The following is a 27,947-nucleotide window of genomic DNA, read 5'->3' on the forward strand; positions in this document are numbered from 1 at the left end:
GTTTCCTCCTAAAATAAAACCTACCACAAGGAAAGAATTATTTTGAGAAACTTGCAGCTAAGGACAGGGGAGAATCGGGGTGCGGAGGAAGTTGGCAGAGCACCACCTGTGCTCAGCAAAAGGCCGGGAAGGAAATCCAATGGCTACGGTCACCTGCACATGAACTACACAGGACCCAGTGTTCCTCCCTTTTTCTGTTTTCTATATTTCTTACAGTGAACATGTCAGTACTTTTACCAACAGGGAAAAACAGACTTTTCTGTAACAGTGGGAGAGATAGGGACACAGGAGGACAGTTTTCCGGAGGCTGCAGGTGGCTCTGCGACGCCACACAGTTCCCTTCCCGACTGGCCTTGCTGTCACCTTATGGCACTGACAGGTATATGATGCTCTGCAGGGACCCAAGGCAGAGTCACACAACCACCTTGCCCTCTTCTAAGTCACAGCAACTTCTCCATTTCCCCAGGACAGTGTTGCTGGGATTCTGCAGAAAGCAGTCACCTCCAAGGGCACACTTACCCCCCATCAACCTGTGTAGGACAGCTGTAAGGGCAGCCAGAGAGCAGTCAGGGACCAGCTTTTCTCACTAAGAACCAGTTTTAATATTTAAAAAATGTATCTGTACAAAATCAGCAGCACCACCTGGTGCTTGGCCGCCGCAGGTGCCCGGGGGTCTCTTCCGGCATTATCTCTTTGGCCAGTTGTGCCTGAAGCCTCTGCAGAGACAGAGGGACACAAGAATCACTCCTGCTGCTGCCCACTGCGCGGAACCTGTGCAGCAGGTGTGCCCAGCGTGGCGCAGCCCAGCACCCCACAGTGAGGGACTCCATGGGTGTGCCCAGCCTAGCACCCCACAGTGAGGGACTCCATGGGTGTGCCCAGCCTAGCACCCCACAGTGAGGGACTCCATGGGTGTGCCCAGCCTAGCACCCCACAGTGAGGGACTCCATGGGTGTGCCCAGCCTAGCACCCCACAGTGAGGGACTCCATGGATGTGCCCAGCCTAGCACCCCACAGTGAGGGACTCCATGGGTGTGCCCAGTGTGGCACAGTGAGGGACTCGATGGGCGTGCCCAGCATGGTAAAGCTAACACCCCGCAGCTAAGGGATAATGTGTCTGACACAGCGTTAGCTGCGCACAGCTGAGGGAAAGGGTTCGCTCAAGAGCCACAGAGCCCGGCAGCGCAGACATTAGCGAAATGGACCCGGCCTGCAGCATGCAGAGCCCCTTTGTAGGGCCTCAGAGTCGGCCCCAAATCTTAGGATTTCGTGCTTTTCACTAAACATTCCTGAATTACAACCCACATTCACTTATTTTTTTCCTCATTCCTGAGAAACAGGCTGGCCTAGGAGACTGTTCTTCAGTGCTTCTGGGGAATGGAAAACAGGAAACAGAGTGATGGAGGTGTGGGGGCCCCGGGGGCAGTGACAGGCCATGGGACAGGTGGCCTGGAGCAAACCACTTCCCCTTCTCTCTCCCCTCGTGCTGAGTGACAGGCAGGGCTGCAGCCAGGAGAGGTGCTCTGAGCTTGGGGATGGCGGGGCTGGGGAGTACTTTCCCACCAGGCTCCCTGGGCCCCGCTGCTGCCACGTACCTGTCAGACTTCCCGGTTGCAAAGGACATGCTTTTGTTTCCCACGGCCTGCTTGAGCTTTTTGGCTGCGATGCTTTTCTGTAGAGGTAAGGAGCACTTGGCTAGCTGGGAAGGCATGGCTGTGGCAGCCAGCCAGGCATGGGCCTCGGCTCCACAGGCGGCTCTGGCTTCCTGGGCTGTATGTGCCTGTCCCTCTAAAGGGCAGAACTGTCCGGATGAGCTCTGCCAGGACCAGGAGAGCCACCCCACCTTCCCCTACACACCTGCAGCCTGGTGCCACACCAAGGGAACACCTCTGGCCTGTGGCTGGAGTTCCAAAGCAGCAAGTATGGCCCGTGAAAGCCATACACCAGCTTTTACAGACTTTTTAAAAAGCTACTAGGACAATCGGTGGGTCCCATCTATCCCCAGGAAGAGGGCGGCGGTTTCTGGGGTGGTAAGCAGGGGGAGTGGTGGAAGCCATGCCCTGGGTGCCCGCAGCTCTGCAGCAGGCATTCTTACCTTGCCTGATGAGCTCTGCTTATTTGGATCAAACTGCGAGGAAGGCTTGGGTTTGCTGTTTCCTGAAGGGTAAGAGAGGAGAGACCAGTGGTCAGAATGACTATCAGTGGGCAAGGCGGACAGCCCCCCACAGATGTGTTCTCGGGATGCTGGCAGTGGGCGATCCAGGTGCTGGTCCTTTCTCCCCATGTAGCTCCACCTGGGGCCACATGTGGCCACCGGAGGGCCTGGGCTCCCAGGCAGCGTCCAGCCTTGAGGACCTTTAGGGAGATGATGCTGTTCTGCCTCCTCCACTGGAGCTGGGGGCTATTGGCTGCCCCTTCAAAGTAGATGGACTTGCTCAGGCTGAAGGGCCAGAATGTGCAGCTTGTGTCTGGTCTCAGCCCGTGTCCCCATGGCAGCCCGGGCTGCTCTGACTCCCAGGTTGGCCCGGGGCTTTCCTCACCCATGCTCCCCCTCCCACAGGGCCCCGGTTCTGTTCTCACCGGCAAAAGCCTTGAAGTCAGACTGGCTGTAGTCATAAGGGGTGAACTCTTTCTCTGAGGGTACCGAGGGTTCTGTGGCCTTCAGCTTCTGGGAAGTTTTGAGTCTCTTCTTTTCTTGCTTTTGTTCTGTGGTCTTGGTGTCACTTGCTGATCGTTCTCTCTTCCTGGCGGCGTTTTCTAGCTGCACATGGAACATACCCAGGGGAAGAAGCATGAAGTACAGGGGCTGCGCGGACACGCTGAGCACCCCTTGGGACCAGATGTCCGTATTCTGCACTGTGGCACACCTGTATATGCAGGTGTGTATAATCCATCTTGGGGAAGGTACCCAAGCATTAACACAAGTTCATTTATAGTTGCATCGCAAACATTTTGAGTGTTTGTGCATGACACAGTTTCATGGTGTGGAATTTTCCACTTGGAGTACCACCATCAGTACTCCAAAAAGTTTTGGATTTTCTAGAATGTTCCTTTGTTCCAATATGGGTGCTCAACTTGCGTTAGCTAGGAACATGGCTACCTGTGTGCCAGCGGTGGGAAGGGACATGGGGCTGGAGTCTGAGCAGGCTGGGGAAGAGGACAAGCACTGACAGGTGGTGCCAGCTGGGACCATGACACAAGGACATTTTGGACAGGCGAGGATGAAGAGAGGTCTCCCAGTGCCCCAGGCTGGGTGGGGATGTACAGCAGGGCTCAGGTCCAGGTGGCTGGCACATGCACCTCAATGTGGGGGAAAACTGTCTCAGGGGACTCTCAACATTCGTGATCTGAGGGACCCATGGCAGCCCCAGCGGTGACCAGCCCAGGAGAGCTGGGAAGGCGGTGGCACGGGGTGGGGCACACAGGTCAGACCTCTTAGTGCACCCGAGGGGAATTCTGCCCGGGACCAGGGCAACATCAGCACCTACCGCTGCCTGCTGCCGCACGGGCATCGCCTGCACTGCCGGGCCTCTGCTCTCCTCTGGGGCCACTTCCCGGGCAGCTGCAAGAGAGGTGTGTCAGTGGAACTGCAGGGCTGCCCCGCCCCCAGCAGTCAGCACAGCTGCTCCCCCTCCCAAAGCTCAGCCTGGGCATGGCTCACTTGACAGCCCCATCCAGTATAATGCTATGCTCGCCCCAGAACCAGTATGGCACATCTATGCCCATCGGACCTTGGAGGAAGCTTAATAGGGTCGGCAACCAACAATGTCAAGGATCAAAGGTTCCTTCCTTCCATTACCAGCCCTTTCTGCCTCCTCCTGCCTTGGTGGCAACTTCACCCTGACCAGCTTCTCCCCTCTCCCCATGACATCTGACTCATCACCACACACTGTCGGCTGTCCTGTGGGTCAGCTCAGGGCTCTGACAAGCCCACCAGCTCCTGTGTTGTCACACAGCCACCTGCAGCACTGGCCCATCTCCTCTCTGGGCTCCCACCCTTTGCCTGCAATCTGCTCTCCACGCACAGAGGCAGGAGTGATTCCTGCCCTTCCCCCACTCAGGGCCCCCAAGGATTCCCAGCACACGTGGACTAAAAGGTATTGCATTTAAACCCAGCCCACTGCTCTCCTCCATCTCCGTTTCCCATCTCTCCCCTGCTGGTAGCCCCACGGGCCCCCTGGCTCCCCCTAGAGCAGGTCCAGCAAGGTCTCCACTCCAGGTCTGAGGGCTTACTCTGTCACTAGTCTCAACACTGCCTTGACTGCTGCGGTTTCCGGTGAGCACCCTGGTGTGAGGCCATCTTCCCAGACCTTTGCCAGCAAGGACCTGCCCCCTCAGCAGCCCAGGCACTATGCTGGTCCCTCTGTGGTTGACCTAGTCATGTGTACTGGTAGAGGTGAGCTCCCAGGGCAGGGCTGGCTCTGTCGTGCTCCCTGCTGGGGAATGACTGAATGAACAGACCAACGTGCCCAGCTGTTCTTTCACAAACAACGACGGAACGAGGAAGGCAGTGCTACCTGTTTGCTCAGCTGCCTTCTTCTTGGCAGTTTGAGAGTCTTTCTGTACCTGTACCTGGCTCACCAGCTTCCAACGATTGCTAATCTGTAATGAAAACAAATATAATAACAAAAGCTCCATAATGCAGACACCTAAGACTGTCTTTTAAAAAATGAGGTGATGCAGGGATGCTGTGAATGACACGGAAATCAAACCTTCATAGTGGCTTCATTCATAAAAACTTTATAAGTAGGACATAGTATAACTGGCTTTTGCAGCCATCATCTCCCTCTCTCCCCTTGGGGACAACACCTCTCATGCCACCGGGGAAGTGGGCATGGGGAGGCCAAGCCGCTTGCTGTCCAGGGGGTCCGGTAAGTAAGGCGGAGCTGGGGCTTGAGGCAGGACTTCTGCAGGGCTGCTGTGTATCTGCAGATACAGCACATCCAGCTGACTTGAGATAAGCACGATCAAGTATGTCCGGTGGCACAGCCAGTGGGGGAAGGACTAAACCTCTACCTGACTTCCCACTTGTAAAAGCAACAGGTGAACCCTTGTCAGGCTGCGGGCATAGAGCCACAGCTGCGGGCACCCTGAGTGTGGGTCCTTCCCTGCAGGGGAGCGGGCATTCACTGACAATCACAGGGTCGGGGCAGGCTGCTCTTACGGTAATGTATAATGCTGGTGACACTAAACAGGTAGACCTGAGAAACTGTAAGCCATCGCCTTCTGGGGCCTTTAACACAACAGCTATGAAACGTATCACTGTGTGTTCTACCACATGCAAGCTAAACCCCAACTAGAAAGCAAGAACACTGAATTGCTTCTTGGGTTTTGCCAATGCAGTAGAGAATTACTGATGACCTGGTCTCCCTGGAAAGTAGAGAGCGTCCCTGTTCACCGTCCAGGGCTCTAGAGAAGCAGGCTTCCATCTACGGGCATGTCTAAAACAGAAACCTGAACCTGTCACCAAGTCTCCTTTTCTTAGCACACATTTCAGAAAACGTGCCCAATTGACTTACTTCATAGATCTTCGATGATGGATCCAGCTTGGCTGCCTGAGAGACGTGAGCCCGGTGCTCCCGCACAGGAAGGAACTGGAGAAGTGAAGAACCACGGAAACCTCTGAGCAGAGTCTAGACCCACAGCCAGAGGCACTGGGATGTTCACTCGGAAGGACTCGGCTCAGGGACTGGTGTTGTAGGGCAACAGGTTCCAGCACCACCTGTTTAGCTGGCATTGTATCCTGGGGTGCCAGTTTACATCCTGGCTATTCTGCTCCTGCTCCCTGCTAATGCATCTGGGAAGGTGACAGATTAAGGTCCCTGCCTCCTGGCTTCAGCCTAGCATTGGCCTGGCTGTTGCAGTCGTTTGGAGAGTGAACTGGTACATGGAAAATCTTTCTCTGTCACTCTGCCTTTCAAGTGAATAAACAAATATTTGTTGTCAGGGGCTGAAGTACTTAGGGCATGTTTCTTTGTTTTTTTTCCAGGTGCATCAGCAGGGAGTTGAAGAAGTGGAAGAGCTGGGACAGGGGACCCTAGTGCTGCAGGCAGCAGCTTGACTCATTGCATCACAACACCTGTGCCAATAAACGGATCTTTAGAAGCCCCAGCCCAGGGCCCTGACCTGGACTGCGGACACACACGCAGTCCCCACAGGCTTCCTCTCTCTGCAGGCAACTGGTTCCCCAGGTTGAAAGGCACCTACTGGTGCAGAGATCTCTGCTTCTACCATCATCCCTGAGCACAAACCTTGGCTTACCATCCTAAACGGGTTTTCAAAGGACTCCATGATGTTCTGGGCTTTTTTCTGAGCGATGGTTAATGGACCCTTCCCATTTTCTTCAGCACTAGGTTCCTGTAGGGACAGACCAAAAACGACCTCTTGAAACCATGCTAATTTTGTGACATTAGGAGGCAAGTAGGAGAGTAAGACTAACATTAATGACCAATGGCTAGGGTTTGGAGTTGTGTTCAGACACCAGCATCCCACATAGGAGTGCTGGTTCAAATCCCTGCTGCTCCACCCTTGCCCCCAGAGGCTTGCTAATATGCCTGGGCAAGAAGATGGCTCAAATAAGTGGGCCTCTGCCATCCATGTGGGAGACCCAGACGGGGAGGTCCAGGCGTCTAGTCTGGCCTGTTCCAGCCATCTGGAGAGTGAACAGTTGATAGTAGATCCGTGTTTCTCTGTCACTCTTTCAAATAAATAAAATAGGTTAATTTTTCTTAAGCTCATCTTGTTGTAAGGCACTGGGCCTGCAACAGCACACAGTATTTGCTGAATCAGTGAACTCTTATGTCCCTATGACCTACTACGTACAAGCACATCATCACCTGAGGACAGGGAAATATTTGGGGGTGGGGGGCAGGTAAACCTGTCCCTGTATGAACATCTGGAGTGCACTTGCACGAATTCTGACAACTGTGCCACCCCTGGATGACAATCTGACAGGACCACACTGTACATGAAGTCTGAGGCACCATCACGGAGTGCTTGGCCTTATGTTAATGTGCAGCTAATCTCAAAATTATTTTGCACCAAAATAAACATCTTTTAATTCAACCTTTCCACAGATATCTTGAGGCACTCTTGTACATGACATCTCTCTCACTGCCTCAGAGAGGACACTGTGGCTTGGCAAGGAGAACCTCCTAGAGTCTTCCAGCAGTACAGACAGAACGAGTTCTGGGTGTAGGTCCGGCTGGCCCTAGAGCTTGAGGGCTTAACCAACATCTGACAGTCTTACCTGACTATAAATCTTAATGAGGGGCAATAAATTGTGCAACAGTCTGCTGCTCCCACCTGGAGGCATATAAACAGTGGAGTCATGTTGTTTAATTCGTAGTACATGCCCCTGCTACACAGTACGGGAAAAGCACAGCTGAAGGCAGCCTCAAGCTTATGCTGACATGTTCAGACAAATCACCCTGCACCTCATGACGCCTCGACTTCTTTCTCATGATTTCTTGAAATAAGAGTCGATCCAAACTCAAGCTAAAGAAAAAAGGGGCAGGGCCTGGCGCCATGGCCTAGCGGCTAAAGTTCTTGCCTTGAACGTGTCGGGATCTCATATGCGTGCCGGTTCTAATCCCGGCAGCTCCACTTCCCATCCAGCTCCTTGCTGGTGGCCTGGGAAAGCAGTCGAGGACGGCCCAAAGCCTTTGGACCCTGCACCTGCGTGGGAGACCCGGAGAGAGGTTCCTGGCTCCTGGCTTCGGATCAGCACAGCACCGGCCATTGCAGTCACTTGGGGAGTGAATCATCGGACGGAAGATTTTCCTCTCTGTCTCTCCTCCTCTCTGTATATCTGACTTTGTAATAAAAAAAAAAAATAATAAATCTTAAAAAAAAAAAAAAGAAAGAGAAAAAAAGAAAAAAGGGGCAGACATTTGGTACAGCAGCTAAGAGCGCTACCTGAGATCCTCAGACTGTCCTGGAGTGCCTGCCCAGGTACTGTGAGGGCCAGGTACTGTGCACAGCTAAGCTAGTTTCCTGCTAATTCACAATGTGGTAGCTGGGGAAGGTTCCAGTCCTTAAATCCTTGCCACCCACGCGGGAGACTGGAATGGAATTCTTGGCTGGCTTCAGTCAGGCTTGCCTGTGGTGGGCATGCTAGGAGTGAACTGGCACATGGAAGATCTCTCTCTCTGCCTTTCAAGTTGAGTGAAAAGAAAGTTTTTATAAAAGACAAAAGCTGGAGCTAGTGTTGCAGAGGGTTGAGCCGCTGTCTGCAACGTTGGCGTCCTGTATGAGTGACCAAGTCCTTGCTGCTTCACTTCAGATCCAGCGTCCTGCTCACGCACCTGGGAGTGCAGTGCAGTGAGCCCGTCACTCACGAGGGAGACTCAAATGGAGTGCCAGGCTCTTTCTGGCTTTGGCCTGGCCCAGACTCAATCACCGTGGCCATCTGCTGACTGAAACAGTGGACAGAGCTTTCTTTCTCTCTCTTAACTCTGCCCTTCAGATAAATAAAGAAATCTTTTTTAAAAAACAATAGCTAATTTTTAAAAATAAAGAAGAGAGTCAAGTCCCAGGAAAGGTTTCCTGCAGGTGCCTCTTGGGCTTCCTGGGCTCGGGCCTGCCTCTGGCGCAGGGAATGGCCGGAGCCTGAGTCCGTGACGTGTCCCACCTGCTTCTCCGGGCTCTGTCTGAGCACCGGCTGTGCTTGCCACCTTTTCTATGCAAGGCCCAGAGGACTCCTGCCTCTCTCAGTTCTGAAAACTACGCATTTTTTTCTCTCTGATTGGCTGCTTGCAGTGTTCAGCTTTCTCTGTGTATTCCTTCATCTGTTTATTTCAGTGTTCAACCATTCTAGCCTACAAAGGCACTCTGGTCTTCTGTGAAGAACCTCAAGTTCCAACTGCTGGTAGACCCCAAAGCCCAGGCAAGCAGGCTGTCACAGTCACACACGTGTTCCAGAAGCATGGTCCAGCCCAGGCCAATCCCGGGGATCTGCAGAATGGCAGTTGCGACCACAGCCTCTCCCTTGTCCCATGTCTGTCAGGGACAGGAAACACGAATCTGCCCACCCGAGGGTGCTCGGTGTCTTCGCTGTCTGCGAGCCACAGCACCGAAGCTTCCAGAGTGTCTTCCTTGTCACCAGGCCATGGAGAGAGGGGGCAGAGATCAGCAGGAAGGCGCCCGCAGCACCCGCTCGCCAACTCGTCAGCAAGCGCTCACTCTGCCCTGCTGTGGCTGTGTCCTGACAGGCTGCTGCCACTGGCTCAGTCCGTGCCCTTCCCCTGCCAGGCACTGGTCAGTCCCAAGGCCTCCAGTTTTCTTTGCTTCACACATGGAGCTCCTGAGGGTCCTCCAGTCGCCTCCCACAGCCCACTCCCCCAGAGCGTGGGTGCAGGTCTCCACCCCTTCCTCCCTCAGGCTGGGTTTTACTTTTTTATTAGTTTCAAAAGTGCACGCAACCCTCCGGCCAGACACCCTGCTGGAAAATCCCGTCAGGCCCCAAGTCCACATCACCTCAGTGACGCTGCCACACTACTCACACTGAATAATGTGATGACAGCAGCGGCGATGAGGCATTTGGTATCCAAGGAAGTCTCTTCAGTTTGGTCGGGGAAGAGGCTTGCCTCTTTCTCAACTGGCACAGATCCTAGAGGCATGGAAGTCATCAAGGTCAAGGCCTGGGGGGGCTTCCCACCAGGCAGCTGGCCCAGTCCCTCGGGAGAGTCCGGGGCCTCGCTGTTACCATTGGTTGGGATGATCGGCTGGCCATCTGGAGGGGCATGGGAGCAGTCATGAGGTCCAAACAGAACATTCTCCAATGTCTGCATCAAAGAGAAACCAGCAGGTGGGGTGTGAAAGCTGCAGGTGCACCAGGAGCTTCTGGTCAGCCTCCCTCAGAGTTTGTGTGACCTGGCGCGGACACCTTCCTCACGGGGGAGGACGGGCAACTCTACCTCGGCAGCAGGCAGCGGTCCGCTCTTCCTTACTCCGGCCGTGGTTTCAGACTAGGGAGTAGAAACAGGCATGAGCAGGGCTGACATGCACACCCCCAGCACAGGGCCCGGAGAGGTCCTTTCACCTCCTCACCCTGCCCTGTGCCTGGCACCCTAAGGCTGCTAGTGGAACGATGAGGCAGAGCTCTCTATTGTGACATGGCTCAACATGAGGGACCCGAAAGAGCTTGACAAAGACCCTTCTCTAGCAGCTGGGGCTCCTTTCTCTACTGGAACAAAGTGCTTGCTCAGCTACGAAGGAAATGTTAACACCAGCACTATAAAGGCATTTATTCTCAGATTCTTTTCTTTTTCAACTTAAGCCAATTTTGAATGTTTCTAGGTCAACAATCTCTCAAAATATCACAAATATGATTTACCATGTATTGCTGAGTTGCATATGTTAAACTGCCCCAGTAAAATGCAAATCAAAAGATGCAAATCTATTTTAACACACGACATGAGCTACATGCAGACACACGCACCCCTGAACACACACGCATGCCACACCTGTGCTTTGAGCTGCACAGCCGGCTTCCAGCTAAGCTTGTCTGAACTGAAAACCCTCTCCTTCAGCTTTCTCAATCCCCATTTCCGTCCATGGTTCTGCCTCCTTCCACCCAGGTTTTAAATTCAGAGGTCCTTCACACCATCTCTATCACCCCAAATCCAGCTGCCACTCGAATGACTTCCTCTGGCACTTAAGCTCATTACAAAGGCCCATCAAACGTCTCCTCGGGCACCCTGTCCCCTCACCCTGGAAAGGGCACACCTCATTAGGTGCTCACTCTCCCCATGGGCACTGCCCACCAGCCTCTCAGAACAAGTGTCACAAGCAGGGCCCCTCCAGCTCATTCTGTCACATTAAGCACTTCTGAACCACAGTTACTTGGTGCAGCCATTGCAGGTTACTCATTATTGGGCCAGCAGAGACAAGACTGAAGAATAAGTGGTTGAGTTTTAACACTAGACTATTGCAAAGAGAAAACAGCTAAATTCAAAGAGATACCCCACTAGATTTCTGAGACCCATTCCTTCTTAGGATCGTTCAGAAGCGAGCTCCCATGCACAGACGGGGGGAAGCTGCCAGCAGGAGCAGCCAGGCAGCGGGCTGGCATCTCACCTTCAGCAGGGGCATCTCGCGAGCCTGCTGGATCAGAAGGTGCATCTCGTTGATCTGCTGCCGGACAAGAGGCGGCACTGGGTTACAGCAGGCTGTGATGCCCTGGGGCTCCCTGAGGACAAACAAACACACAGGGTCAGAGCCGGGACACAGTCCCAGCGGGCGTTCGGGACGAGCCAGGGAGTTCTGCACAGCTAACCACAGACTGAAGAGCACACCCATGGCCTGGGTCAGCCCTGTTTCAGGGGGCTCTGCCACACCACCAGGCTCTCACAGGCCAACTTTTGCATTCCAGGAAAAAACAAGAGGCAAGTCTCACAGCTCCGCTAGTTCTCAAATATGTGAATTTTGACTCTTGTTAATTCTTCACAACCACCACCAAATGTTTAAAATCAGAAAAGAGATGCTCTGATCGGCAAGAAAGAAAAGAGCAGACAACGTGAGACTTCTCCCCTGGTAGGTGGATGCCACAGGCTCACAGACTTGCCCTGAGCTCAGGTAGGCCTAGTGACTGAAGCTGTTCCAGTTCAGAAGTTTCAGTTCTTACACGGCAGCCCTGGGCAGCAGCTTTGGGTTCCTCGCACTCCCTACCCGCCAGGCTTACAACAGTCAATCTCCCTGAGCAAAGCAGCCGTGGGTCACAGCAATCAAGCAAGCCTGCTTTGAAGGACCCAGGGTCTACTGAGAAAGCCACGGTGCACTGGCTGGTGTTCAGACTCACTTCGGCAATTCTTCAGCTATCTTGAGCATCATATGGTTTGGCAGTACATATCTGCAATAAAACACACCACGGGGTCCTGTTAAACTCCGCCAGATGTTCTCGTCAATGCTGCAGCACAGGAAAGCAAGCGGCTTTCAAAGGCAAAAAAGTCCGTCATTTCCTTGTTATGGGACTTGCTCAGTTGAGGCAGTAAAAGAATCTCTGATCCCTTACCCGTAGCTTTCATCTTCCCGGCGAGCTGTTTTGTCCCTCCAGGCAAACAGCAGCTGAAAGGCAGTCAGCTGCTGCGTGTTGAGATGTTTCTTTTGCTTCCTGTACAGCTCAAGGTAGGACTCATCGGTGAAAATAGGCTTGATGAATTTCTGCAAAGTGGTATAGAACAGATCAATGGATCAATAGAGATGAAGACGAGGCCCAGGCACTTCAAACACTTGCTTGTCATCTACTCGCAGGGTGCAGCTCAGAGCCCCAACCCAGTCAGAAACATCAGGTGGCAGCATGCTCAGCTGAGCCATACCTTGAGGCAGATGTCCCTGCTCCGCTGCCACACCACCTGCAGCTGCACGGGCTGCTCGTTGCCGCGCTCCCACAGCTCCAGCCTCATTCGGTCATAGATGTAGAGCAGGTAGTGGGTATCATTCCGGGCGTAGGCGAGCATTTCCTCAGGCAAGGGACTGTGTTGGTAATAGAGAACATGGGTTCACGGTCTGCCAGGACTTTATTAGCTCAAAGACTCCTGCGTAGCCAATACTCAAGTTGGTAATATTACCACATCTGGCACTTGTTGTTAAGACGAGCCAGTACTTTCACTGTGGTTAGAGACGAGGGCATTGCTGGGTTTGAAGCTCAGCTCTGCGTGCCTGTTCCTGGACGAGTTTCCTAACTTTTCTGAGCCTTTTTGTGTCACCAGGGAAATGGGCCCAAGGACCCACAGGTGCTGTGAAGGCATGGGATGACAACTCTGGGGCACCCAGTGCTTGGCAGGAGTAAAGTGCTTAATAACAGGAAGTGGTTTCAACACTGTTCAATTTTCATCACACTTGACTTTGCTAGTTCAAATACACGTCTGTCTCGGAATTCACAAACGATGGGAGGTGGAACTGCGGAGCACAAAGGAGGCAGTGAGCCATCCAAACATGCCTGCCAAGAACAAGTCTGCCACGACATGCAGCAAAATCCAGTTGCAACCGGATACGACAGCCAACAAAGCACCTTGGCCTCGTCTTGTCCCAAGGGGATGCCCTCACACGTGTGTACAACCAGCCCGCGTGGGAGACCTCCAGGTAGCCAGATCCTGGCAGTGCACCTTCCTCCGTGTTCCCTGAAAGCACCGTATGCCACAATGGCTCAACCTGAGGCCACATGAGCACCCCGAAATGTCCTGCTGCCTTCACACTGCTGAAAATACCTGAAGACAAGCCTGAAGTGTTCATCTCAGGATGAGAGAGGTGCAACCTGAACACAGGTCTCCACGGCTGAGGTTACCCAACAACGACAGCCTCCTCCGTACCCACACATGTCAGCAAGCCTGCACTGACCGTATCCTCCAGTCGGCCAGCTGGTACTGCTTGTCCGATTCCACGCTGCAGTACAGTTTCAACAGGTGGTCCAGGGAGTGCCTGCCCAGGTTCAGAAGGCGCGCTGCTTGGTGAGTGTCAAACATATTCACCACGTACAACCCGAAGTCTTTCTGGAGCCATTCTATGTCTGAGTCAGCACCATGGAAGACCTGAAAACAAAACCAGAGTCCTGGGATCAGCACACTTTGGACTTGAAATTCACTGCTCCTTCAGGTTACCAGAACATTGAAATCAGACACCAACATGAAGAATAAAATGTGTAGTTTTAAAAATATATGTATATTTTTAAAGAAAGGTAGAGTTACAGAGAGAGAAGGGAGGAGAGAAGCAGAGATTTCCCATCTGCTGACACAGTCTCCAAATGGTCCCGACAGCCAGGGCTGGGCCAGGCTGATGTCAGCTGTGGGTGTGGGGCTCAAGCAGTTAGGGCATCTTTCCCTGCCCATGTTTCTGGGCACTTGGGCAGGGACCTGGATCAGAAGTGCAGCAGCTAGGACTCACATCAGTGCCTGCATGAGACACCAGTGTTGCAGGTAGGTTAAGCTGCTGGTTATCATGCTGGCATCCCACACTGCTGCTGTTTCCATTCTAGCTCCTTGCTAATTCTCCTGAGACCACGAAGTCCTGCCACCCATGTGGGTGGGAGACCAGGACGGAGTTCATGGCTCCTGGGTTTGGCCTGGCCCAAACCTGGCTGTAGCAGCCGTTTGAGGAGTAAAACAGAGAGGGAAGATCTATTTTTCTGTCTTTCCCTAATTCTCTAAAAACTCCATTGCTCAATAATTCTTGCTTTCAAATAAATGAACTAAATAATTTTTAAAATTCACTTTAAAAGGAGAGAGAGAATGAGAGAAAAGGAGACAGGACAGAGATCTGCCACGCACTAGTTCTCTCCCTGTGTGCCCTCAAAGCTTGGGCTGGGCTAGACCAAAGCCAGAAGCTGTAGGTTCAGTCAAGGTGTCCTGTGTGGGTGGCAGCGACCCAAGCACTCTTGCTGCCTCCCAGGGTATAGGCTGCCACACGGCTGCGACTCAGGTGGAGCTGGGACTCGGAAACAGGAACTCTGATATGGGACGTGACATCCTAAGCAGCATTTTAGCAACTGCCAAATGCCCATCTTAAATGCTTCTTTTAATTTGGGCATGGGGCCAAGGGCAGGCTTAACCTCTGCCTACAGCGCCAGCATTCTGTGTGGGTGCCAGTGTGAGTCCTGGAGGTATCACTTTCTATCCAGCTCCCTGCTAAGGGCCTGGGAAGGCAGTGGAGGATGGCCCCAAGCCTTGACGCCTGACTCCCACACTACGGACCTGAAGGAAGCTCTTGGCTTCAGCCCAGCCCAGCTCAGGCTGTTGTGTTTATTGGGGAATGAACCAGCAGATAAAAGATACATGTCTCTGTACTCCTCTGTCTCTAATTCTTTCAAATAAAAATAAAATATATCTTTAAAAAAACATTTAAAAATAATCTGGGTCCTAGTCTTCTACATTCCTAACAGTATGAAAGTGCTATCAGCCAATGACACAGACGGCAGTCCTATTAGTTTCAAGCAAATTAAGTCCAAACAGCCTTGGTGGCTTCAGCTTGTTGCAGAAATCATCACAATAACTTCCTATTTATTTTGTATGGTAACAAGCTGTTCAAACAGAAACAAAAACATTTTGGTATGTGCTACACTGGGAAATAAGTAAAATGACAGAATTTATCTCAGCTTTACTAATTTCTGGTTGAAAGAACCAAGGAGGTCACTGAGGTGTTGGTGTGGTGGTACACTTGGCAAAGCCCTCCTTGCCTGTGACAACCACACCTCCTAGGAGCACCGATGTAAGTCTGGTTGCTCCAATTCTGATCCAGCTTCCTGCTCATGCACCTGGGAAAGCAGCAGAGGATGGCGCACGTGCTTGGAAAGTCACATATACAGAGAGGAGAGACAGAGAGGAAGATCTTCTGTCTGATGATTCGCTCCCCAAGTGACTGCAATGACCAGAGCTAAGCCAATCCGAAGCCAGGAGCCCGGATCTTCTTCCAGGCCTCCCATGCCGGTGCAGGGTCCAAGGCTTTGGGCCGTCCTCGACTACTTTCCCAGGCCACAAGTAGGGAGCTGGATGGGCAGTGGGGCTGCCAGGATTAGAACCGGCGCCCATATGGGATCCCAGGGCGTTCAAGGTGAAGACTTTAGCCACTAGGCCACCACATTGAGTCCCAAAAAAGTCCTCTTGAAGTCTGCATCCCAGGCATGGGTTGGGCAAGGCTGGCTGACCTTCACAATGGCAGGGTCAGTGAGGCTCTCATTGAGAATGTACATTTCGCTCCGAAGCTCGAGGGTGTCGATGATGAAGTCTTCCGTCCGTGTGGAGATTTGCATCAGGCATGTGAGTCCCAGGAAGCTCCTGTAAGAGTGGTGCTGGGACACACAAAGGGACAGTTGGCAAAGACAATCATTTCACGCTGAACAGCAAACTTACAGGATTAGTCATCACTTAGCAAACCATGGGTGGAAATGATTACTGAACTCAGAAAACTAAAAAGAAAAATTCCTCTCAAGGTCATTGCAAGATACCTCTAAGTCCACAGCAAACTCTTGACAGTTCGCGAGCTTTTCATTGAGCTCCACAAGCTTCTCCAGTGAGGTTATGAACTGGCAAGGGGTCTCGTCCAGCGGCCTGGACATCTAGGTCAGGAAAGCACAGCAGACACAGGGAAGAGTACTGAGGAACTTTCCCACCCAAGCACAAAGCCAATCACACGGTCAAGATGTCTGCGACCCACGGTCTATACTAAGGAAAGTCACACCTGATTCTGTCGGGGCTACCAAGACAGTCCCTAAGTAAGGCTGGCACCAACCTGGGGTTGTGGCTTTTGAAGCACTGACTCTGGTGGAGTAAAGTGATCCAATTCATACTGGTAAGGATGTGCAAACCTGGACAAATAAACCAAAATGAAAAACCTTACTGATAAATGGCATGATCGAAAAGAAAAATGGCTTTGGGCCCATCATGGTAGCCTAGTGGCTAAAGTCCTTGCCTTGTATCTGCCAGGATCCCACATGGGCTCTAGTTCATATCCCAGCTGCCCCACTTTCCATCCAGCTCCCTGCTTGTGGCCTGGGAAAGTAGTAGAGGATGGCCCAAAGCCTTGGGACCCTGCACCCACGTGGGAGATCCAGAAGAAGCTTCTGATCCAGGCTCTGGATTGGCTCAGCTCGGGTCATTGTGGCCACCTGAGGAGTGAATCAGCAAATGGAAGATCTCTCCTCTCTGTCTCTCCTTCTCCCTGTAAATCTGCCTTTCCAAAAACAAAACAAAACAAAACAAAACTGGTTTTGATGCAATTTATAAAAGCAAGAGAATAAGACCATAATGCAAATACCTTCCCTTTATAAAGTGTACCAAATAAACCAGATGATACCTGTTCACATTAAAGAAAAAAAAAAAAGATTTTCCTTCTGCTTTACTTTCCGAATGGCTGCCAAGGCCACAGCTGAATCAGGATGAAGCCAGGAGACCATCTGGGTGTGCCATGTGGGTAGCAGGGGCCTAAGCGTGTGGGTCATCTTGCACTGCTTTCCCAGGCAGAGGACCAGTCAGGACAAGAACAGGCCCCATGGGCCCGGCACCGTGGCCTAGCGGCTAAAGTCCTCACCTTGAATGCCCCGGGATCCCATATGGGCACCGGTTCTAACCCTGGCAGCTCCACTTCCTATCCAGCTCCCTGCTTGTGGCCTGGGAAAGCAGTTGAGGACGGCCCAATGCATTGGGACCCTGCACCCTCATGGGAGACCCGGAAGAGGTTCCAGGTTCCCAGCTTCGGATCGGCGCGCATTGGCCCGTTGCGGCTCACTTGGGGAGTGAATCATCGGACAGAATATCTTCCTCTCTGTCTCTCCTCCTCTGTGTATATCTGGCTGTAATAAAATGAATAAATCTTTAAAAAAAAAAAAAAAAGAACAGGCCGCATACGGGACACTGGTGCTACAGTTGAGGATTTAGCCCACTATACCACAATATGGGCCCTTTGCTCACACTGAAGTTCAGTCAACTACATTATTTCTTCAGAAGAGCTGGATACTCAGGCAGTTTTTTAATTTTTATTGAAAAAAATTATTTCAGGGCCCAGCGCTGTGGCCTATCGGTGGCTAAAGTCCTCGCCTTGAACGTGTTGGGATCTCATATGCATGCCGGTTTTAATCCTGGCTGCTCCACTTCCCATCCAGCTCCCTGCTTGTGGCCTGGGAAAGCAGTCGAAGACGGCCCCAAAATTTGGGACCCTGCACCTGCGTGGGAGACCTGGAGGAGGTTTCTGTCTCCTGGCTTCGGATAGGCACAGCACCGGCCGTTGTGGTCCCTTGGAGAGTTAATCATCGGACGGAAGATCTTTCTTTCTTTCTGTCTCTCCTCCTCTCTGTATATCTGACTTTGAAATAAAAATAATAAATAAATCTTGAAAAAAAGTTATTTGAAAGCCCTGCACCATGGCAAACAGCTAAAGTCTTCACCTTGCAAACACCGGGACCCATGTGAGCGCCGGTTCTAATCCTGGCAGCCCCACTAACTCCCTAACTGTCGGAGCTGAGCCCAGGTCTTTCCCATGGGCAGCAGGGATCCAGGCACTCAAGCCTTCCCAAGGCTGTGCGAGCAGGCACCTGGAGTCCAGAATGCACCTGCCACTTGACCCAGGCACTTGCATCTTAACTGTGCGAGCACCTGCACCTCTATTGTGCTCCTTCTGTAAAATGGGACTGAGAGCAGCTGTCCCCTTGGCCTGCGGGCCCAGGAGCACATGGGAGCTGCTAGCACTCAGACTTATGAGCAGCTGTCCCCTTGGCCTGCGGGCCCAGGAGCACTTGGGAGCTGCTAGCACTCAGACTTATGAGCAGCTGTTCCCTTGGCCTGCGGGCCCAGGAGCACAAAGGAGTGGCTAGCATTCAAACTCATAAGCAGGTCAGGTGAAAGCCACCTACTCCTCAGATTCCTTTCCATCTTGTACACAGTCTACAAAGGGGAAACAAGGAAGATGCAGCAAAAAAGCAAGCACTCACGAGACAAAGCTCAGGAGAAACACTTACATGTCCTGCTCAACCTGCTGGGTTCTCTGTTGATGGATGAAGTCGGCCAGGGCAGGAGGGACGTCCAAGTCCTCAGGACGATCCTGCGGGCGCTCTCGCCTCTCCTTAGAGAGGGCTGGAGACCCAAGCAGTGACAGACACAGCATCACCGCAGGGAAACACCCTCACTCCCTTCTGGCTAGGAAGTCCCTGTCCGGCTCCATCACCACCCTCCTCACAGGGGAAGGCCCCCCCCTTCCCCACACCCCAGCAAAGCTTGGAGCTACCTACCCTGTGGAAGAGGTTTCTGGGCGTTGGGCTTGATGAAAATTTTAGGGAGAAACGGGGTGTTGGAATTGTCGATCTTCTCTCGAAACTTGAGCTGAGGTCGGATAATATTTTTTGCGTGAAGCAGCCTGAAAGTCTCTGATTTTGCTTTTTTGCCATACTCTGCTGCCTAGGATCAACACATGCAGACACTCTGTAGCCCACAACGTCATGGACCGGACAATTTCATTCCAATTGGTTTGTTCCAAGGAGGTAAAACATTGCAAAAACCATTCACAGAAGCATGTTTGGGGACCCCTTTAGTTGTAACGAGCTGCCTAGGTTGCCTTATACCTCTTATACCTAGACAAGTGCTACACAGCTGGGAGAAAAGCAGCCAACAGCTGGCAGGCACTCTGGGTCTGGCTAATGTCTAATCTGTGTTAACTATAGCATGTGCCAGCACAGTAGCCCATTTTTTTTTTTAAAGATATGTGGGAAAGGTTGGGAGTGCAAGGCTGGGACATGTTACCCTAGCCACTCAGGCAGGGATGGAGGGGAGAGGGTGCATCTGTTTGCACTGGAGCAGCTGGGAGCATATCTGACGGGGAGGAATGACTTCTGGGGGTTCCACAGACCCAGCGATTGCATTCACAGGTAAGCAAGAGAGCTGAAATGAGTTAGCAAAGAGGAGGAGCTGAAGGGCATGTCTGGGTCAGATCAAAGCACCCATTCATGTGGGAGACCTGGGCTGCGTTACATATCACTGCCCGTTGCCTGCCGGTGCATGCAAAAACAGGGGCTGGAGAACATGCCTGGCTGGGCTAGGCTGTAGTACTTGTCCATGAGTGCTGGAGTAGGGGATGGGTCATGTCAGGCTGGGATGTAGGACCCACTAGAACACAAGAACTGGATCAAGGAGCATATTCTGTGCAGGACTTGCTTGTTTGCCTTTGTAGGACTACAGCTCCCAGATGTTTGCGTGACAGCTGGGAGTAGTGACCAACTGAGCCATGCTGGACTGTGGAATTTGCCTGACAATCGCCGGAGATGCAAAGGCTAGGGCTGAGGGCAGAACATGCAAGGCTGGGCCAGGCTGTAGTACTCACTGGCATACACAAAGGCTAGGACTGAGGGCAGACTGTGCCAGGCAGGGCTGTGACATCTACTGGCATATGTGAGATCCGGGGCTGGGAGTGGGACTGTTAGGGGAACTCCCCTGCTAGGCTAGGCTGTATCTCCCACTGAAGAGTGCAACAGCTGGGGCTGTGGGCAGTTGGTGCAGGGCAGGGTCAGTCCATGGCACACACTGGCACAAATAAGAGTTATGACAAGGTATAGGACAGGTCTGGTTGCACCACAACACCAGCCAGTTCACGTGAGGGCTGGGGGTAAGCCAGACTGGGCTAGGCTGTTTCATCCACCAGCGACAACTGGCCATTTGACCCCTTGCCACCCCAACTAGTCTTGCCAGAGTGTGCAAGACCTGGAACTGTAAGCAGGCCTGGAAGGGAGTTTTGGGAAACTCCTTTGCTGGCTCATTGCTTCCCCACTGAATGTGAGAGCTGGAACTGGGTGCGCACACATCTTGGCAAGGCTGCAGCACCTGTCAGCTGGCTTGTGGGTCGGGACTGAGGGCAGGCCAGGCTGGGCTAGGTTACAACACCTGCTGGCAAGTGCTGGGACTGGGTGTGAGCCATGTCAGGCTGGACTGCCATACCTCCCTGGCAGGTGCAAGATAAGGGGCTGGGGAACAGGCCTGGTAAGGAAAGTGTGGACACACTCCTGCTGGTAAGCATGAGAACCAGGGCTGGGGGTGGGCTACACTGGCCATGGTGGTAGCACCCATCCACACATAATTGGGACAGGTCATGGGTTGAGCTAAGTTGCAGCACCCATGGATGTAGTACCCATGAGAACCAGATGGGATGCGGGTCTTGCCATACTACGGTGCAGCACATGCCAGTCCTGGGGCAGGCTTGTTGGGGGTTATTTAAAGTTACCCCGACTAAGCCTTGGCACCTGCTGGTATGCAAGAAGACCAGGAGGCTGTGGCAGGCTGGGCTGGGCTGGGCTAGGTTGTAGCACTCAATTCACATCAGTGATGGGGCTGGAGACAGAAATGATGAGGCAGCTGCGCCCACTGTTATGTGCACTGGCTGGTACAGGTGATAGACCAAACCTGTCCTGCAGTGGCTGAGGCACACAAGAGTCAAGTCGGAGGTTACCCCAGGAGTGGTTTCTTGGGGGACTCCCCAGTTAGACTGCTGAACTTAAACCACTGGAAAAATCACAGGATACGTGCAGTGCATGTGTTAGGACTGGGCCTCCTCAGTTGCTGACACCTGTGTAGTGGACAGCATGCTCACTTGCCCACAGAAGACATGACAGTCAGCTCAGCTAGGCAGACAGGGAATGTCGACTCTCTTGTTAGAGGATAGAAAGCAGAACAGGTTGGACCACTCTCATGGCCAAGCTTTGCAGTAAGTGTCTGGGTCTGTGGATGTACTAACGTGGACCTGGTCAGCTAATCGGAAAGATTTTCTCAACCCTGGTGCAATGAAGCCGACAATGTCTCAGAACTATTAAAACCACTCAAAGAAACACATTTGGAACACTCTTTCCACACTGGACCTTCTAAGGCCTCATCAAATGACTGTCCCCCATTCCTGGGTGCAGATATAGTTTGACAGCAAGCAGCAGTGCCCTCCCTTTCCCCTACTGCAGATATAGAAAAAACAAAAACAAAAAAAAGCTGAAACATTTGTCTCAGCCACTTTACTCCATGCCTTGACCTCCCCCACCCGAATCAGAGACCAACATGGGTATGAATCTCTTTCAACTATGTATATAATACTAAAAATTAAAAAAATAATAATAAAATAAATAAAATAAATCTTAAAAAGGGACTGATCAATGTTGGCATACATTTGGGTGCCAGTTCAAGTCCTGGCTGTTCCATTTAGAATCCTGTTCCCTATAAATACACTTGGGAAAGTAGTGGAAGATGGCCCAAGAGCTTGGGCCCCTGAACCCATGCAAAACCCAAATGAAGTCCCTCGTTTGGCCTGGCCCAGCCCTGGCTGCTGTGACCATTTGGGAAGAAAACCAGCAGATGGAAGATTCTCTTTCTCCTGTTCTCTATAATTTCACCTCACAATAAAATAAATCTTGGAAAGAAAGAGGGTACAACTGGGTTGTGTGTGTTTATGAGACCTTGAGTGGCAGGGGCAGTCCAATGGCCAGTAACTGGAACAGAAATACAAATACAGCTGCCCCCTCAGTATCTGGCTTGAAAACATGCAGTGTGCTGGTGCCCATCATCTGCTGTCTTGCCGCCAGTGCTGCGGACACCCAGGCCCACTCATGCCCACCACGGTCTCGACCACCGAGGAACCGGCCTCTAGTTGCCCTGCTCATCCACCCTCAAGTGCTGTGTTTGATGATGAATTGCAGTTGTCATTTCTCTCTACTGGATATTATTTATAAAGATTTGGCCTGTTCAAAAACAAAACAAAATGAAATACAAACATGAATGGGCAAAAGCCCAACTGCAGAGCTGACATGAAGAGCCTCAGGTAATCCTGAAATGGGGCCTTACCTTCCGGTTCCAGCTGGACACGATGGTTTTGGGGACCTGCAGGCCAGCAGGAAGGACAGGCTGCTGATTCTTATTCACACCTGACGCTTCATCCAGTAAAATTCCCTAAGAGTAGACAAGGCATGAATTCAACAAGGTATGAATTATTCCCAAGGATAATACAGTTTACTCCCTAACCATTTAAAGAAACAGAATTATCCATCAGAATGGATTATTCAATAAGCTTATCAAACTATCATGTGTTGTCTCTTTTCTCCACTGTCTTTTAAAGTAGATGAAAATAAGTAAATAAACACGAACTTTCAAAGGGAGGGACATTTGAAAGAAAATAGTTGTGGGGCCGGTGTGATGGCCTAGCGGTGGCTAGAGCCCTCGCCTTGAACACGCCGGGATCCCATATTGGTGCCGGTTCTAATCCCAGCTGCCCCGCTTCCCATCCAGCTCCCTGCTTGTGGCCCGGGAAAGCAGCCGAGGACGGCCCAAAGCCTTGGACCCTGCACCCGCATGGGAGACCTGGAAGAGCTCCTGGCTCCCAGTTTCAGATTGGCCATTGCAGTCACTTGGGGAGTGAATCATCGGACGGATAATCTTCCTCTCTGTCTCTCCTCCTCTCTGTATATCTGACTTTGCAATAAAAATAAATAAATCTTAAAAAAAAAAAAAATAAAAAAGAAAATAGCTGTTCCTTCAGAGACCACACCCAGGATCAGCAGGGAATGGCACCTGGTGACTGTCACACTCTGTTTGCATTTTCCATGGTGCTAGAGCTGCTGCTTCTATTTTAACAATACAGAAGTCTCTTCATTTGTCAGTTACCTTGAAATCAAGAGGAGCAACTCACCACTCTCTCCAGAATGACATCATTGGTATCGACTAGTAAGTCAAACTTATCTTCCAGCTCAGTCACTTTGCTCCGATCCTTGATGTTGCTGCGACACCCATGGTACTGCATTATTCTACTCATGCTGCGGGAAAGGACACAAAGTTAGCCCGCTTACTTCTATTTATTTACAATCTAGGAGAATGCTCAAGTGGCTTGGTCTAGTATTTTTTTAAAAATTTGATTTATTTTTATTGGAAAGGCAGATTTTAGAGAAAGAAGGAGAGACAGACAGATCTTCCATCCACTGGCTCACTCCCCAAGTGGCCGCAACAGCCAGAGCTGGAATTATCCAAATCCAGAAGGCCGAAGCCTCTTCCAGGTCTCCTACGCGGGTGCAGGGTCCCAAAGCATTGGGCCGTCCTCGGCTGCTTTCCTAGGCCATAAGCAGGGAGCTGGATGGGAAGTGGAGCATCTGGGAAATGAACTGGAACATGAAAGGTGAGGATTTTAGCCACTAGGTGCCAGGTACACATCAGATTATTCTTAACTTTTTGATCAAACTAGCAGAATATGTATACTTTAGAACGGGCTTTAAAAAAATACTGTGACATGTGTAGCTGTGGGCAATTCACTAATTCTTGTTAAGACTCACTTCTCTCAGCTATTAACTGAAAGGTAGGTGAAATTGCTTGAAAGCTTCTTTAAATTCTAAAAACATGACACTATGTAAATAATGTATACTGCATTAATTATTTTACTTGATAAATTTAATAGTTCTCTAACTCTGTCGGGAAAAATCAACCTTTACTTCTTATGTTGCCCAATATGTTCATTAGAAAGTATTTGGGGCCAGTGTGGCGGTACAGCCACCAATCCTCTCTCGATAGCACCAGCACCTCTTATGAGCACAGGTTCTAGTCCCGGCTGCTCCATTCCTGATCCAGCTCCCTGCTTGTGGCCTGGGAAAGCAGTTGAGGACGGCCCAATGCATTAGGACACTGCACCTGCGTGGGAGACCCGGAAGAGGTTCCGGGTTCCCGGCTTCAGATTGGCGTGCATCGGCCCGCTGCGGCTCACTTGGGGAGTGAATCATCGGACAGAAGATCTTCCTCTCTGTCTCTCCTCCTCTGTGTATATCTGGCTGTAATAAAATGAATAAATAAAAAATAATAATAATAAAAAAAAATTTAGTGTTGGGCCCGGCATGGTAGCCTAGTGGCTAAAGTCCTCACCTTGCAGGTGCCAGGATTCCCATATGGGCGTCGGTTCATGTCCCAGAAGCCACACTTCCCATCTAGCTCCCTGCTTATGGCCTGGGAAAGCAATCGATGATGGCCCAAAACCTTGGGACCCTGCACCCTCGTGGGGGACCGCGTAGAGGCTCCTGGCTCCTGGTTTTGGATTGGCTCAGTTGCAACCATTACAGCCACCTGGGCAGTGAATCAGCAGATGGAAGATCTTTCTGTCTCTCCTCCTTCTCTGTGTATATCTGACTTTCCAATAAAAATAAATAAATCTTTAAAAAAAAATTTAGTGTTTATGGGATCAGCCCAGCTCTGGCCATTGTTACCATTTGGGGTATGAACCAGTGGATGGAAGTTTTCTATCTCTCTCACTGATAACTCTTTCAAGTAAAGTAATAAATATTTAAACTGAAAAAAAGAATATGTATAGTCTTATATATACATTCTGCATATATCTTTTTTTCCAAAAAAATATTTATTTGAAAGGCAGAGTGACAGAGAGAGAGAGATACAGATCTTACATTCATTGTTCACTTATCAAATGGCTTCAATGGCCAGGGAAGCGTCAAGATGAAATCAAGAGCCTGGAACTCCATCTTGGTCTCCCACAGGCGTGGCAGGGGCCCCAGCACTTGGTCTGGCTTCTCTAGCCTTTCCAGACATGTCAGCAGGGAGCCAGATTAGAAGCATAGCAGCTGGGCCTGGTACAGTAGCCTAGTGGCTGAATCCTTGCCTTCATCCGCCAGGATCCCATATGGGTGCTGGTTCGTGTCCTGGCTGCTCCACTTTCCATCCAGCTCCCTGCTGATGGCCTGGGAAAACAGTCGAGGATGATCAAAGCCTTGGGAACCTGCACCCGCATGGGAAACCCAGCAGAAGCTCCTGGCTCCTGGCTGTGGATCAGCTCAGCTCTCGTCATTGTGGCTGCTTAGATAGTAAGTCAGCAGACGGCAGATCTTTCTTTCTGTTTCTCCTTCTCTCTATAAATCTGCTTTAAAAAAAAAAAAAATGCAGAGCAGCTGGGAGTTGAACCAGCACTCCATACGGGATGCTAGAATAGAAAACGGCACCTTAATCCATTCTGCCATAATGCCAGCCCTACTCAATAATTTAAAATAAATAAATAAAGTAGAAATTTACCAAGTAATATCTCCCAAAGCAAAATCCATTGCCTTATTATATCTCTTTATAGCAAAACAACTATAGTTAAAGAAAATTTTCTGAACAATATCTCCCTCTTTCATTTCTTATGTTAACATGCACACAGTACGTACCACTGAAGTAAGCGGTCTCCCTGCATCTCACAGAAGGCCTGGAAGCCAGGAAAACTTCGGTAAAAGTCGTACTCATCGCCGGACTGTGGGAGGCCCCCAGATGCCTTGGTGACGGCCACCACCGATGCGAGCGCAAACTGTCCAACCCAGAAGAGACCACCGTTAAGCACGGATGTCCATTCACTCAGCAAATCGTTTTCAAAGCATCTTCTCTAACCACGCACCCAGCTGACATTCAGCGTAACTTTACCCAAGCTGTATTTGAGACCCCAAAAATAAAATGAACACAGAACCAAGTTCACTCTTACTTGTTTGACAGGCAGTTAGAGGGAGGGAGTGACAAACCTTTACCTGCTGGTTCTCTCTTCAGATGGCTGTAGTGGCTGGGACCAGGCCAGGCCAAAGCCAGGGACCAGGCACAGAGGCCCAAGCACAGGAGCCATTTTCACTGCTTTCCCAGGTGCATTAGCAGGGAGCTGGACAGCAAGTGGAGCAGCAGGGATGTGAACTGGTGCTCCTAAGGGATGGCTGTGTCACAGGTGGCAGCTTAACGTGCTATGCCACAACGCCAACCCCAAAGCTTACATTCTTGGGAGACAGGCCAAAAGGAACAAATGTGTCACTATAACTAGGATCAAGAGTCTGGGTTTGAATCTTGGTTCTGCTACTGACTGTGATCTTGAGCAAGGTACTTATGCTGACCTTGTCCTGCTGGTAAACTGACATAATAAAACACGACTATGCCACAGAGTTGTGAGCACTGACCCAGTACCTGGCACTAACGTACTACTGCTATTACCACTCAGGTGCAGCATGGCGAGCTTTCTACAGGAGTTTATCATTTTGTTGTTGTTGTTTAAATCTCGATACGCACCTGAAAACAATATATAGGTTGAGTAGTACCACAACCGAATGGTGTTTATGGTTGTTGGTGCCAAGTAGGTTATTACCATAATTCGAGAAGGGGGTGGAGCATATGGCATTCCCACTTGTGGGTTCATTCCCCAAACGCTCTTCAACGGTAAGAAACCCGGTCCAGGACTCCCATGCCGACGGGAGGAGCCCAGCTACCTGAGCCGTCACCACTGCGGCCAGCCCTGCACTGGCTGGAGGCTGGACTCAGGAGCTCGGACTTGTGGGGGACCCAGTTACCTAATGTGCCCACCTAACAAGTATCTCAACTGCTAGGCTTGGCACCTGCCCCTGGTTCTCTATTTCACTATCTTTTTCAATGTTTGCATGTTCATTTACTTGTTTTCATTCCCTTGGAAGGTAGAGCAACAGAGGGAGAGAGAGGTATTCCCCCAAATGCCTGCAACAGTCAGAGCTGGGTGAGGTCACAGCCAGGCTCCATCGGGGCTCCAACGGGGTCCACCCATGTCTCACACATGGGTGACAGGGACCCAAGCACTCGAGCCACCAGCTGCCGCGCCCCAGGAGGCAGGAGCAGAGAACTGGATGGGCAGTGGTGGTGCCAGGACTCCTAGTAGCCTGTAACATAGGACCCGGGCCATCCAGGCAGCCCATCTAACTGCTGCAGTGACAAACACCTGTCCTAAATAGATGACGCTCCCCCACGACAGCCAAAACAACACTATCGTGAACTGTGTGAATAAACAGTTCGCAAGAGAAAAAACAAGAAGAAAGAGATTGAAAATCCAGTCCTGGCAGGGGACAGGCAGCTTGAAAGCACGCAGGCCACCTGTCAGGACTGCAGCTCACGGGGCAGGAAGTAGCGAGGACCAAAACAAACAGCATGAGGACTACAGGGAGCGGGACCTGAGGTTAGGGAACGCGTTACTGCAACGTAAGGTCTTGGTGAGAGCTGGGCCGAGCTGGAACCCGGTTTCCCGTTCGTGCTCCAGTGAGATCCTTCCAACGCTCTGCCGCCTCGAGGGGAACAGGGCCATCTACCCCAGATCCTGGGGAGAAGCGGACTCGGGCACGGGAGCCTTCCCGGGCTCGGGGATCGGCGGCTCTGCCCGAGACGAGGGCGCGAGCCCGGGACCGTCTGCCAGGACCGAATCCAGGAAGCCGGGCGTCTCCTCAGAGAGTTGGCGTCGGGCCCCCTCGGAGCACCCATGCCCGGGCTGTGCGGCGCCGAGCGGCGGTCCTAAGCTCTCGCGCACTCACCTTCACGAAGCTGTCTGCATCCGGGAAGCCGGGCAGCACCATCTCCTCAATCGCGCTGGTAGCCGACGGCACCTTGGGCTCCCGGGGACTGGGAGGCGCCATGTTGCTACCCGCGAGGCTCTTCTCGCGAGAGTGTCTCTGACGACGTGACGCGCGCGCACGACGCATGTGCGGAGGCCGTGTT

General features: G+C 51.5%; 1 protein-coding gene across 1 annotated transcript; it reads right to left on the minus strand.

The window, feature by feature from the left end:
* Nucleotides 1-578: 578 nt before the first annotated feature.
* Nucleotides 579-27,916, minus strand: EXOSC10 (exosome component 10). The gene is made up of 25 exons (XM_004596052.3): nt 27,764-27,916; nt 25,631-25,767; nt 23,131-23,254; nt 22,290-22,394; nt 18,713-18,878; nt 18,443-18,557; nt 16,222-16,297; nt 15,938-16,048; nt 15,638-15,781; nt 13,339-13,529; nt 12,318-12,474; nt 12,014-12,162; nt 11,801-11,851; nt 11,080-11,191; nt 9,918-9,968; nt 9,707-9,785; nt 9,504-9,610; nt 6,262-6,357; nt 5,520-5,594; nt 4,518-4,602; nt 3,489-3,562; nt 2,581-2,761; nt 2,096-2,157; nt 1,596-1,672; nt 579-716 (listed from the first exon to the last, which is right to left on the minus strand). The coding sequence occupies exons 1-25, from the start codon at nt 27,863-27,865 to the stop codon at nt 686-688; spliced, it is 2,658 nt and encodes an 885-aa protein (XP_004596109.2). The 5' UTR covers nt 27,866-27,916; the 3' UTR covers nt 579-685.
* Nucleotides 27,917-27,947: the final 31 nt, after the last annotated feature.

The sequence above is a fragment of the Ochotona princeps genome, chromosome 2, assembly GCF_030435755.1.
Source record: "Ochotona princeps isolate mOchPri1 chromosome 2, mOchPri1.hap1, whole genome shotgun sequence".
NCBI classification, from domain to species: Eukaryota; Metazoa; Chordata; class Mammalia; order Lagomorpha; family Ochotonidae; genus Ochotona; species Ochotona princeps.

Bases quoted from the DNA above. Each gene is read 5' to 3' on its own strand.
- EXOSC10 (XM_004596052.3), bottom strand. From the start codon at position 27,865: ATGGCGCCTCCCAGTCCCCGGGAGCCCAAGGTGCCGTCGGCTACCAGC. The intron at 22,395-23,130 runs GTGAGTTGCTCC...GTCTACTCTTAG, and splicing joins ATGTCATTCTGGAGAGAGTG to GGAATTTTACTGGATGAAGC. The intron at 13,530-15,637 runs GTCAGCCAGCCT...TTTTGTTTTCAG, and splicing joins CTGACCCTGCCATTGTGAAG to GTCTTCCATGGTGCTGACTC.